Source organism: Carcharodon carcharias, chromosome 11 (genome assembly GCF_017639515.1).
Source record: "Carcharodon carcharias isolate sCarCar2 chromosome 11, sCarCar2.pri, whole genome shotgun sequence".
Classification (NCBI taxonomy): Eukaryota; Metazoa; Chordata; class Chondrichthyes; order Lamniformes; family Lamnidae; genus Carcharodon; species Carcharodon carcharias.
Window position 1 is genome coordinate 4,730,880 of NC_054477.1, and position 12,332 is coordinate 4,743,211.

General features: G+C 53.2%; 1 protein-coding gene across 1 annotated transcript in view; it reads left to right on the plus strand.

Annotated features, from left to right (window-relative positions):
- Positions 1–4,040, plus strand: part of LOC121284315 (hemopexin-like) — a 46,178-nt gene extending 42,138 nt beyond the window's left edge. Inside the window, exon 10 of the mRNA XM_041199704.1 lies at positions 3,762–4,040. Within this exon, the coding sequence (XP_041055638.1) occupies positions 3,762–4,040 (279 nt within the window). The remainder of the gene's footprint in view (positions 1–3,761) is intronic.
- The last annotated feature ends 8,292 nt before the right edge of the window (positions 4,041–12,332 follow it).

Genomic DNA, 12,332 nt, shown 5'->3' on the forward strand with positions numbered 1-12,332 from the left:
TGTGTATGTGTTTCTGTCTGTTCCTCGGTGTGTCTGTGTTTCTGACTGTTCCTCAGTGTGTCTGTGTTTCTGTCTGTTCCTCGGTGTGTCTGTGTTTCTGACTGTTCCTCAGTGTGTCTGTGTTTCTGTCTGTTCCTCAGTGTGTATGTGTTTCTGTCTGTTCCTCGGTGTGTGTATGTTTCTGTCTGTTCCTCAGTGTGTATGTGTTTCTGTCTGTTCCTCGGTGTGTATGTGTTTGACTGTTCCTCAGTGTGTCTGTGTTTCTGTCTGTTCCTCAGTGTGTCTGTGTTTCTGTCTGTTCCTCGGTGTGTATGTGTTTGACTGTTCCTCAGTGTGTCTGTGTTTCTGTCTGTTCCTCAGTGTGTCTGTGTTTCTGTCTGTTCCTCAGTGTGTCTGTGTTTCTGGCTGTTCCTCGGTGTGTATGTGTTTTTGTCTGTTCCTCAGTGTGTCTGTGTTTCTGGCTGTTCCTCAGTGTGTCTGTGTTTTTGTCTGTTCCTCAGTGTGTATGTGTTTCTGTCTGCTCCTCAGTGTGTCTGTGTTTCTGTCTGTTCCTCAGTGTGTCTGTGTTTCTGACTGTTCATCAGTGTGTCTGTGTTTCTGTCTGTTCCTCGGTGTGTATGTGTTTCTGTCTGTTCCTCGGTGTGTATGTGTTTGACTGTTCCTCAGTGTGTATGTGTTTTTGTCTGTTCCTCAGTGTGTCTGTGTTTCTGTCTGTTCCTCGGTGTGTATGTGTTTCTGTCTGTTCCTCAGTGTGTCTGTGTTTCTGTCTGTTCCTCGGTGTGTATGTGTTTCTGTCTGTTCCTCGGTGTGTATGTGTTTCTGTCTGTTCCTCAGTGTGTCTGTGTTTCTGTCTGTTCCTCAGTGTGTCTGTGTTTCTGTCTGTTCCTCAGTGTGTATGTGTTTCTGTCTGTTCCTCGGTGTGTATGTGTTTCTGTCTGTTCCTCAGTGTGTATGTGTTTCTGTCTGTTCCTCAGTGTGTCTGTGTTTCTGTCTGTTCCTCGGTGTGTATGTGTTTGACTGTTCCTCAGTGTGTATGTGTTTCTGTCTGTTCCTCAGTGTGTATGTGTTTCTGTCTGTTCCTCAGTGTGTATGTGTTTCTGTCTGTTCCTCAGTGTGTCTGTGTTTCTGGCTGTTCCTCAGTGCGTATGTGTTTCTGTCTGTTCCTCAGTGTGTATGTGTTTCTGTCTGTTCCTCAGTGTGTCTGTGTTTCTGTCTGTTCCTCGGTGTGTATGTGTTTCTGTCTGTTCCTCGGTGTGTATGTGTTTGACTGTTCCTCAGTGTGTATGTGTTTTTGTCTGTTCCTCGGTGTGTATGTGTTTGACTGTTCCTCAGTGTGTATGTGTTTCTGTCTGTTCCTCAGTGTGTGTATGTTTCTGTCTGTTCCTCGGTGTGTATGTGTTTGACTGTTCCTCAGTGTGTCTGTGTTTTTGTCTGTTCCTCAGTGTGTATGTGTTTCTGTCTGCTCCTCAGTGTGTCTGTGTTTCTGTCTGTTCCTCAGTGTGTCTGTGTTTCTGTCTGTTCCTCGGTGTGTCTGTGTTTCTGACTGTTCCTCAGTGTGTCTGTGTTTCTGTCTGTTCCTCAGTGTGTCTGTGTTTCTGTCTGTTCCTCAGTGTGTCTGTGTTTCTGTCTGTTCCTCAGTGTGTCTGTGTTTCTGTCTGTTCCTCAGTGTGTCTGTGTTTCTGTCTGTTCCTCAGTGTGTCTGTGTTTCTGTCTGCTCCTCAGTGTGTCTGTGTTTCTGTCTGTTCCTCAGTGTGTCTGTGTTTCTGTCTGTTCCTCAGTGTGTCTGTGTTTCTGTCTGTTCCTCAGTGTGTCTGTGTTTCTGGCTGTTCCTCAGTGTGTATGTGTTTCTGTCTGTTCCTCGGTGTGTGTATGTTTCTGTCTGTTCCTCAGTGTGTATGTGTTTCTGTCTGTTCCTCGGTGTGTATGTGTTTGACTGTTCCTCAGTGTGTCTGTGTTTTTGTCTGTTCCTCAGTGTGTATGTGTTTCTGTCTGCTCCTCAGTGTGTCTGTGTTTCTGTCTGTTCCTCAGTGTGTCTGTGTTTCTGTCTGTTCCTCGGTGTGTCTGTGTTTCTGACTGTTCCTCAGTGTGTCTGTGTTTCTGTCTGTTCCTCAGTGTGTATGTGTTTGACTGTTCCTCAGTGTGTATGTGTTTTTGTCTGTTCCTCGGTGTGTATGTGTTTGACTGTTCCTCAGTGTGTATGTGTTTCTGTCTGTTCCTCAGTGTGTCTGTGTTTCTGACTGTTCCTCAGTGTGTATGTGTTTCTGTCTGTTCCTCAGTGTGTCTGTGTTTCTGACTGTTCCTCAGTGTGTATGTGTTTCTGTCTGTTCCTCAGTGTGTCTGTGTTTCTGACTGTTCCTCAGTGTGTATGTGTTTCTGTCTGTTCCTCGGTGTGTCTGTGTTTCTGACTGTTCCTCGGTGTGTATGTGTTTGACTGTTCCTCAGTGTGTATGTGTTTCTGACTGTTCCTCAGTGTGTATGTGTTTCTGACTGTTCCTCAGTGTGTATGTGTTTCTGTCTGTTCCTCAGTGTGTCTGTGTTTCTGTCTGTTCCTCAGTGTGTATGTGTTTCTGTCTGTTCCTCAGTGTGTATGTGTTTCTGACTGTTCCTCAGTGTGTATGTGTTTCTGTCTGTTCCTCAGTGTGTATGTGTTTCTGACTGTTCCTCAGTGTGTATGTGTTTCTGTCTGTTCCTCAGTGTGTATGTGTTTCTGACTGTTCCTCAGTGTGTATGTGTATCTGTCTGTTCCTCAGTGTGTCTGTGTTTCTGACTGTTCCTCAGTGTGTCTGTGTTTCTGTCTGTTCCTCAGTGTGTCTGTGTTTCTGACTGTTCCTCAGTGTGTCTGTGTTTCTGTCTGTTCCTCAGTGTGTCTGTGTTTCTGTCTGTTCCTCGGTGTGTATGTGTTTGACTGTTCCTCAGTGTGTATGTGTTTCTGACTGTTCCTCAGTGTGTCTGTGTTTCTGTCTGTTCCTCAGTGTGTATGTGTTTCTGACTGTTCCTCAGTGTGTATGTGTTTCTGTCTGTTCCTCAGTGTGTCTGTGTTTCTGACTGTTCCTCAGTGTGTATGTGTTTCTGACTGTTCCTCAGTGTGTGTATGTTTCTGGCTGTTCCCTCTGCTCAACATCCACTTGAGAATTGTAGACTTTATTTTATGTTGTCTTTCAGTGCTATTCCTAAGAAAATGAATCCACTCACACTTCTCTGCATTTAATTTTGTCTGCCACCTCTCTGTCCATTCCACAAACTTGTCTTATGAGGTTCTGCCGTGTCCTCCTCACAGTTCACAAAGCTCCCAATTTTTGTACCGTCCACAAATTTTGAAATTGTTCCCTGTACACCAAGCTCCAGATCATTAATATATGTCAGGAAAAGCAAGGGTGCCAACACTGAGCCCTGGGGAACTCCATCGTGAACGTTGCTTCAGTATGAAAAACAACTGTTCACCATTACTCTCTGTTTCCTGTCACTCAGCCAATTTTGTATCCACCGTGCTACTGTCCTTTTTGTTCCACGAGCTGTAACTTTTCTCATAGGCCTGTTGTGCAGCACATGATCAAATGCCTTTTGGAAATCCATATGCACCACATCAGCAGCATTACCCTCATCAACCCTTTGTGTTTATTTCTGTTTCTTACTGAGAACAATGATGGCCCATCGCTGATTCCCTGGTAATAATAGTTGAGGGTGTGCTGTAAAAGTCAAATGGAAATGGTTTAAATCTAACCCAAAATATACTCTATTATAAAAGCTTCTTTCATTTTCAGGGATCACAACTATTCATATACAAAGCTGAGGCACAATATTCATTGATTGAAGGATATCCCAAACCTGTGACTGAAGAGTTGGGAATCCCCAGTACAGGTGTCGATGCAACATTTATCTGCCAAGGATCTTCTCTTCTCTACGTGATCTTGGGTAAGACAAATGTATATGTTGCAATGATCTCTGTGAAATATTTCCATTTGTTCTGTTATTTTTCTCTGAGTTCATGTGGAGATTCCACTGGGAAGTCAAAAGGAGGAGTTTTTCAGGAGTTTAACTAAGTGAGTAACTCACCTGAATCCACAAAGCCTGTCCACCATCTACAAGGCAGGAATATGATGGCTGAGTGCAGCTCCCACAACACTCAAAAAGCTTGACACCACCCAGGACAAAGCAGACCATTGGTCTTTTGTTTATTCTTTCATGGGATGTGGGCATCACTGCCTAGGCCAGCAGTTATTGCCCATCCCTAATTACCCCTTGTTCAGGGGCATCAGAGTCACCCACATTGCTGTGGGTCTGGAGTCACATGTAGGCCAGACCAGGTAAGGACAGCAGATTTCCTTCCCTAAAGTGCATCAGTGGACCAGATGGGTTTTTACAGCATGGTTTCAGGGTCACCATCAGACTTTTAATTCCAGAATTCAAATTTCACCATCTGCCAGGGCAGAATTCGACCCAGGTCCCCAAAGCATTACCCTGGGTCTCTGGATTACTAGTTCAGCGACAATACCACCACACCATCATCTCCCCATATTGGTACCACATCCACAAACATTCACTCCCTCCAACACTGACGCACAGTAGCAGCAGTGTGTGTACCATCTACAAGATACACTGCAGGAATTCACCAAGGCTCCTTAGACAGCACCTTCCAAACACACAACCACTATCATTTAGAAGGACAAAGGCAGCAGACACATGGGAACACCACCACCTGGAAGTTCCCCTCCAAATCACTCACCATCCTGACTTGGAAGTATATCTCCGTTCCTTCACTGTTGCCAGGTTAAAATCCTGGAACTCCCTCCCTAACAGCACTGTAGGTGTACCCACACCACATGGACTGCAGCGGTTCAAGAAGGCAGCTCACCACCACCTTCTCAAGGGCAACTAGGGATGGGCAATCCCGTGAATGAATAAAAATGTCCGACACTACCGCCCTTTCCCCTCAGCCCGTGTAACTTTCTATTCAAATAATAATCAAATTTCCTTTTGAAAACCATAATAAGGGTCTGTACTGAGGGAGTGCTGCACTGTCCGAGGGTCAGTACTGAGGGAGTGCTGCACTGTCAGAGGGTCAGTACCGAGGGAGTGCTGCACTGTCAGAGGGTCAGTACCGAGGGAGTGCTGCACTGTCAGAGGGTCAGTACCGAGGGAGTGCTGCACTGTCAGAGGGTCAGTACCGAGGGAGTGCTGCACTGTCAAAGGGTCAGTACCGAGGGAGTGCTGCACCGTCAGAGGGTCAGTACCGAGGGAGTGCTGCACTGTCAGAGGGTCAGTACCAAGGGAGTGCTGCACTGTCAGAGGGTCAGTACCGAGGGAGTGCTGCACTGTCAGAGGGTCAGAACTGAGGGAGTGCTGCATGGTCAGAGAGTCAGTATTGAGGGAGTGCTGCACTGTCAGAGGGTCAGTACTGAGGGAGTGCTGCACTGTCAGAGGGTCAGTACTGAGGGAGTGCTGCACCGTCAGAGGTTTAGTACTGAGGGAATGCTGCACTGTCAGAGGGTCAGTACTGAGGGTGTGCTGCACTGTCAGAGGGTCAGTACTGAGGGAGTGCTGCATGGTCAGAGGGTCAGTACTGAGGGAGTGCTGCATGGTCAGAGGGTCAGTACTGAGGGAATGCTGCATGGTCAAAGGGTCAGTACTGAGGGAGAGCTGTACTGTCAGAGGGTCATTACTGAGGGAATGCTGCACTGTTGGAGAGTCAGTATTGAGGGAACACTGCACTCTCGGAGGATCTGTGTTGAGGGAGTACTGCACTTTCAGATGGTCAGTGCTGAGGGAGAGCTGCACTGTCAGGGTGTCAGTACTGAGGGAGTGCTGCACTGTCAGGGCGTCAGTACTGAGGGAATGCTGCACGGTCAGAGGGTCAGTACTGAGGGAGAGCTGCACTGTCAGAGGCTAAGTACCGAGGTAGTGCTGCACTGTCAGAGGCTCAGCACTGAGGGAGTGCTGCACTGTCAGGGGGTCAGTGCTGAGGGAGTGCTGCTCTGTCAGAGGGCAGTGCTGAGGGAGTGCTGCACTGTCAGGGGGTCAGTACTGAGGGAGTACTGCACTGTCAGGGGGTCAGTGCTGAGGGAGAGCTGCATTGTCAGAGGGTCAGTACTGAGGGAGAGCTGCACTGTAAGGGTGTCAGTACTGAGGGAATGCTGCATGGACAGAGGGTCAGTACTGAGGGAGAGCTGCACTGTCAGAGGATCAGTACCGAGGTACTGCTGCACTGTCAGAGGGTCAGCACTGAGGGAGTGCTGCACTGTCAGGGGGTCAGTGCTGAGGGAGTACTGCACTGTCAGAGGGTCAGTACTGAGGGAGTACTGCACTGTCAGACGGTCTGTGCTGAGGGAGAGCTGCACTGTCAGGGTGTCAGTACTGAGGGAGAGCTGCACTGTCAGGGTGTCAGTGCTGAGGGAGAGCTGCACTGTCAGAGGGTCAGTACTGAGGGAGTGCTGCACTGTCAGAAGGTCAGTACTGAGGGAGAGCTGCACTGTCAGGGTGTCAGTGCTGAGGGAGAGCTGCACTGTCAGGGGGTCAGTGCTGAGGGAGAGCTGCACTGTCAGGGGGTCAGTGCTGAGGGAGAGCTGCACTGTCAGGGGGTCAGTGCTGAGGGAGAGCTGCACTGTCAGGCTGTCAGTACTGAGGGAGTGCTGCACTGTCAGAGGGTCAGTACTGAGGGAGAGCTGCACTGTCATGCTGTCAGTACTGAGGGAGTGCTGCACTGTCAGAGGGTGACACGTTTTTTTAAACTGTGTCCCCCAATTCTAGTCTCTCCCACAAGGGGCAAATCCTCTTAGCATCTAACCTGCCAAGTCGTCAGGATCTCATATGTTTCAATAAGATCTTCTCTCATTCTGTAAACTCCTGTCCCTATTTCATATGTTCGTACATGGACTGCAGCAGTTCAACAAGGCAGCTCACCACCACCTTCTGAAGGGAAACTAGGGATGGCCTAGCCAGCAACGCCCACATCCCGTGAACAAGTATAAAAAATAGATAACAAAAACAGAATTACCTGGAAAAACTCAGCAGGTCTGGCAGCATCAGCGGAGAAGAAAAGAGTTGACGTTTCGAGTCCTCATGACCCTAAGACAGAACTTGAGTTCTGTCGAAGGATCATGAGGACTCGAAACGTCAACTCTTTTCTTCTCCGCCGATGCTGCCAGACCTGCTGAGTTTTTCCAGGTAATTCTGTTTTTGTTTTGGATTTCCAGCATCCGCAGTTTTTTTGTTTTTATAAAAAATAGATGTTAAGCTAACTGGCCTGTAGTTTCCTGCTTCCTGTCTCCCTCTTTTTTTTGAAAAGAGTCACATTCGCTATTTTCCAATCTAACAGGGCCTTTCCAGAATCTATGGAATTTTGGAAAATTAAGACTAATGCATCCATTATTTCAGCCGCTTCTTTTAAGACCCCAGGGTGAAGTCCATCAGAACCTGGGAACTTGTCAGCTTTTAGTTCCAATAATTTTCTCAGTGCCCTTTCCCTGCTAATTGTAATTGTTTTAAGTTCCTCCCTCACTTTCACCTCCTGATTCACAATTATTTGTGCAATGTCATTTGCATCTTCTATGTGAAGACAGCGAGAGAGAGAGCGCGAGAGAGAGAGCGCGAGAGAGAGAGCGCGAGAGAGAGCGAGAGCGCGAGAGAGAGAGCACGAGAGCGAGAGAGAGAGCGCGAGAGCGAGCGCGAGAGCGAGCGCGAGAGAGAGCGCGAGAGAGAGCGCGAGAGAGAGCGCGAGAGAGAGCGCGAGAGAGAGCGCGAGAGAGAGCGCGAGAGAGAGCGCGAGAGAGAGAGCGCGAGAGAGAGAGCGCGAGAGAGAGAGAGACAGAGAGAGCGCGAGAGAGCGCGAGAGAGCGCGAGAGAGATAGCGCGAGAGAGAGCGCGAGAGAGAGAGCGCGAGAGAGAGAGCGCGAGAGAGAGAGCGCGAGAGAGAGAGCGCGAGAGAGATAGCGCGAGAGAGATAGCGCGAGAGAGATAGCGCGAGAGAGATAGCGCGAGAGAGAGAGCGCGAGAGAGAGCGCGAGAGAGAGAGCGCGAGAGAGAGAGCGCGAGAGAGAGAGAGCGCGAGAGAGAGAGCGCGAGAGAGAGAGCACGAGAGAGAGAGCACGAGAGAGAGAGCACGAGAGAGAGAGCGCGAGAGAGAGAGAGCGCAAGAGAGAGAGAGCGCGAGAGAGAGAGAGCGCGAGAGAGACCGCGAGAGAGAGAGAGCGAGAGAGAGAGAGCACGAGAGCGAGAGAGAGAGAGCACGAGAGCGCGAGAGAGAGAGCGCGAGAGAGAGAGCGCGAGAGAGAGAGCGCGAGAGAGAGAGCGCGAGAGAGAGAGCGCGAGAGAGAGAGCGCGAGAGAGAGAGCGCGAGAGAGAGAGCGCGAGAGAGAGAGCGCGAGAGAGAGAGCGCGAGAGAGAGAGCGCGAGAGAGAGAGCGCGAGAGAGAGAGCGCGAGAGAGAGAGCGCGAGAGAGAGAGCGAGAGAGAGAGCGCGAGAGAGAGAGAGCGCGAGAGAGAGCGCGCGAGAGAGAGCGCGCGAGAGAGAGCGCGCGAGAGAGAGCGCGCGAGAGAGAGCGCGCGAGAGAGAGAGAGAGCACGAGTGCGTGAGAGAGAGAGCACGACAGCGAGAGAGAGAGAGCGAGAGAGAGAGCGCGAGAGAGAGAGCGCGCGAGAGAGAGCGCGCGAGAGAGAGCGCGCGAGAGAGAGCGCGAGAGAGAGAGCGCGAGAGAGAGAGCGCGAGAGAGAGAGAGCGAGAGAGAGAGCGCGAGAGAGAGAGCGCGAGAGAGAGAGCGCGAGAGAGAGAGTGCAAGAGAGAGCGCGAGAGAGAGAAAGAGCGCGAGAGAGAGAAAGAGCGCGAGAGAGAGAAAGAGCGCGAGAGAGAGAGAGCGCGAGAGAGAGAGAGCGCGAGAGAGCGAGAGAGCGAGAGCGCGAGAGCGAGAGAGAGCGCGAGAGAGAGAGAGAGCGCGAGAGAGAGAGAGCGCAAGAGAGAGAGAGAGAGCGCGAGAGAGAGAGAGAGCGCGAGAGAGAGAGAGAGCGCGAGAGAGAGAGCGCGAGAGAGAGAGAGACAGAGAGAGCACGAGAGAGAGAGAGCGCGAGAGAGAGAGACAGAGAGAGCGCGAGATAGTGAGCACGAGAGAGAAAGAGAGCGTGAGAGCGAGAGAGAGCGCGAGAGAGAGAGCGCGAGAGAGAGAGCGCGAGAGAGAGAGCGCGAGAGAGAGAGCGCGAGAGAGAGAGCGCGAGAGAGAGAGCGCGAGAGAGAGAGCGCGAGAGAGAGAGCGCGAGAGAGAGAGCGCGAGAGAGAGAGAGAGCGCGAGAGAGAGAGCGCGAGAGAGAGAGAGCGCGAGAGAGACAGAGAGCGCGAGAGGGACAGAGAGCGAGAGAGAGAGAGAGCGCGAGAGAGAGCGCGTGAGAGAGAGTGCGAGAGAGAGAGCGCGAGAGAGAGAGCGAGAGCGCGAGAGAGAGAGCACGAGAGCGAGAGAGAGAGCGCGAGAGCGAGCGCGAGAGCGAGCGCGAGAGAGAGCGCGAGAGAGAGCGCGAGAGAGAGCGCGAGAGAGAGCGCGAGAGAGAGCGCGAGAGAGAGCGCGAGAGAGAGAGCGCGAGAGAGAGAGCGCGAGAGAGAGAGAGACAGAGAGAGCGCGAGAGAGCGCGAGAGAGCGCGAGAGAGATAGCGCGAGAGAGAGCGCGAGAGAGAGAGCGCGAGAGAGAGAGCGCGAGAGAGAGAGCGCGAGAGAGAGAGCGCGAGAGAGATAGCGCGAGAGAGATAGCGCGAGAGAGATAGCGCGAGAGAGAGAGCGCGAGAGAGAGCGCGAGAGCACGAGAGTGCGAGAGAGTGCGCGAGAGAGATAGTGCGAGAGAGAGAGCGCGAGAGAGAGAGCGCGAGAGAGAGCGCGAGAGAGAGCGCGAGAGAGAGCGCGAGAGAGAGCGCGAGAGAGAGCGCGAGAGAGCGCGCGAGAGAGCGCGAGAGAGCGCGAGAGAGCGCGAGAGAGCGCGAGAGAGCGCGAGAGAGAGCGGGCGAGAGAGAGAGAGAGCACGAGCGCGAGAGAGAGAGCGCGAGAGCGAGAGAGAGAGCGCGAGAGAGAGAGCGCAAGAGAGAGAGCGCGAGAGAGAGAGCGCGAGAGAGAGAGCGCGAGAGAGAGAGCGCGAGAGAGAGAGCGCGAGAGAGAGAGCGCGAGAGAGAGAGCGCGAGAGAGAGAGCGCGAGAGAGAGAGCGCGAGAGAGAGAGCGCGAGAGAGAGAGCGCGAGAGAGAGAGCGCGAGAGAGAGAGTGCGAGAGAGAGTGCGAGAGAGACAGCGCGAGAGAGAGAGCGAGAGAGAGAGAGCGCGAGAGAGAGAGCGCGAGAGAGAGAGAGAGCGCGAGAGAGAGAGAGAGCGCGAGAGAGAGAGAGCGCGAGAGAGAGAGAGAGAGTGCGAGAGAGAGAGCGCGAGAGAGAGATAGAGCGCGAGAGAGAGAGAGTGCGAGAGAGAGAGCGCGAGAGAGAGAGCACGAGAGAGAGAAAGAGCGCGAGAGAGAGAGCGCGAGAGAGAGAGCGCGAGAGAGAGAGCGCGAGAGAGAGAGTGTGAGGGAGAGAGAGAGCGCGAGGGAGAGAGAGAGCGCGAGAGAGAGAGAGCACGAGAGAGAGAGAGCGCGAGAGAGAGAGCGCGCGAGAGAGAGAGCGCGCGAGAGAGAGAGAGCGCGAGAGAGAGAGAGCGCGAGAGAGAGAGAGCGCGAGAGAGAGAGAGCGCAAGAGAGAGAGAGAGAGCGCAAGAGAGAGAGAGAGAGAGCGCAAGAGAGAGAGAGAGAGCGCAAGAGAGAGAGAGCGTGAGAGCCAGAGAGTGAGAGAGAGAGAGCGCGAGAGAGAGAGAGCGCGAAAGAGAGAGAGAGCGCGAGAGATAGAGAGACAGAGAGAGCGCGAGAGAGAGAGAGACAGAGAGAGCGCGAGAGAGAGAGACAGAGAGAGCGCGAGAGAGAGAGAGACAGAGAGCGCGAGAGAGAGAGAGACAGAGAGAGCGCGAGAGAGAGAGAGAGAGACAGAGAGAGCGCGAGAGGGAGAGAGACAGAGAGAGCGCGAGAGAGAGGGAGACAGAGGGAGCGCGAGAGAGCGCGAGAGAGAGAGCGCGAGAGAGAAAGTGCGAGAGAGAAAGTGCGAGAGAGAGCGAGCGAGAGAGAGAGAGAGAGCGAGAGAGAGCGAGAGAGAGCGAGAGAGAGCGAGAGAGAGCGGGAGAGAGCGGGAGAGAGCGGGAGAGAGCGGGAGAGAGCGGGAGAGAGCGGGAGAGAGCGGGAGAGAGCGGGAGAGAGCGGGAGAGAGCGAGAGAGAGCGAGAGAGAGCGAGAGAGAGCGAGAGAGAGCGAGAGAGAGAGCGAGAGAGAGAGCGAGAGAGAGAGCGAGAGAGAGAGCGAGAGAGAGAGCGAGAGAGAGCGCGAGAGAGAGCGCGAGAGAGAGATAGAGCGCGAGAGAGAGAGTGCGAGAGAGAGAGCGCGAGAGAGAGAGTGCGAGAGAGAGAAAGAGCGCGAGAGAGAGAGCGCGAGAGAGAGAAAGAGCGCGCGAGAGAGAGAGCGCGAGAGAGAGAGTGTGAGGGAGAGAGAGAGCGCGAGGGAGAGAGAGAGCGCGAGAGAGAGAGAGCGCGAGAGAGAGAGAGCGCGAGAGAGAGAGAGCGCGAGAGAGAGAGCGCGCGAGAGAGAGAGCGCGCGAGAGAGAGCGCGAGAGAGAGAGAGCGCGAGAGAGAGAGAGCGCAAGAGAGAGAGAGAGAGCGCAAGAGAGAGAGAGAGAGAGCGAGTGAGAGAGCGAGAGAGCGAGAGAGCGAGCGAGCGAGATCGAGCGAGTGAGAGAGAGAGATCGAGCGAGTGAGAGAGAGAGATCGAGCGAGTGAGAGAGAGAGATCGAGCGAGTGAGAGAGAGAGATCGAGCGAGTGAGAGAGAGCGATCGAGCGAGTGAGAGAGAGAGATCGAGCGAGAGAGAGAGAGTGAGAGCGAGAGCGAGAGCGAGAGCGAGAGCGAGAGCGAGAGCGAGAGCGAGAGCGAGAGAGAGAGCGCGAGAGAGAGAGCGCGAGAGAGAGAGCGCGAGAGAGAGAGCGCGAGAGAGAGAGCGCGAGAGAGAGAGCGCGAGAGAGCGCGAGAGAGAGAGCGAGAGAGAGAGAGAGCGCGAGAGAGAGAGCGCGAGAGAGAGAGAGCGCGAGAGAGAGAGAGCGCGAGAGAGAGAGAGAGCGCGAAAGAGAGAGAGAGAGCGCGAAAGAGAGAGAGAGAGCGCGAGAGAGAGAGAGAGCGCGAGAGAGAGAAAGAGCGCGAGAGAGAGAAAGAGCGCGAGAGAGAGAGCGCGAGAGAGAGAGCGCGAGAGAGAGAGCGCGAGAGAGAGAGTGCGAGAGAGAGAGTGCGAGAGAGAGAGCGCGCGAGAGAGAG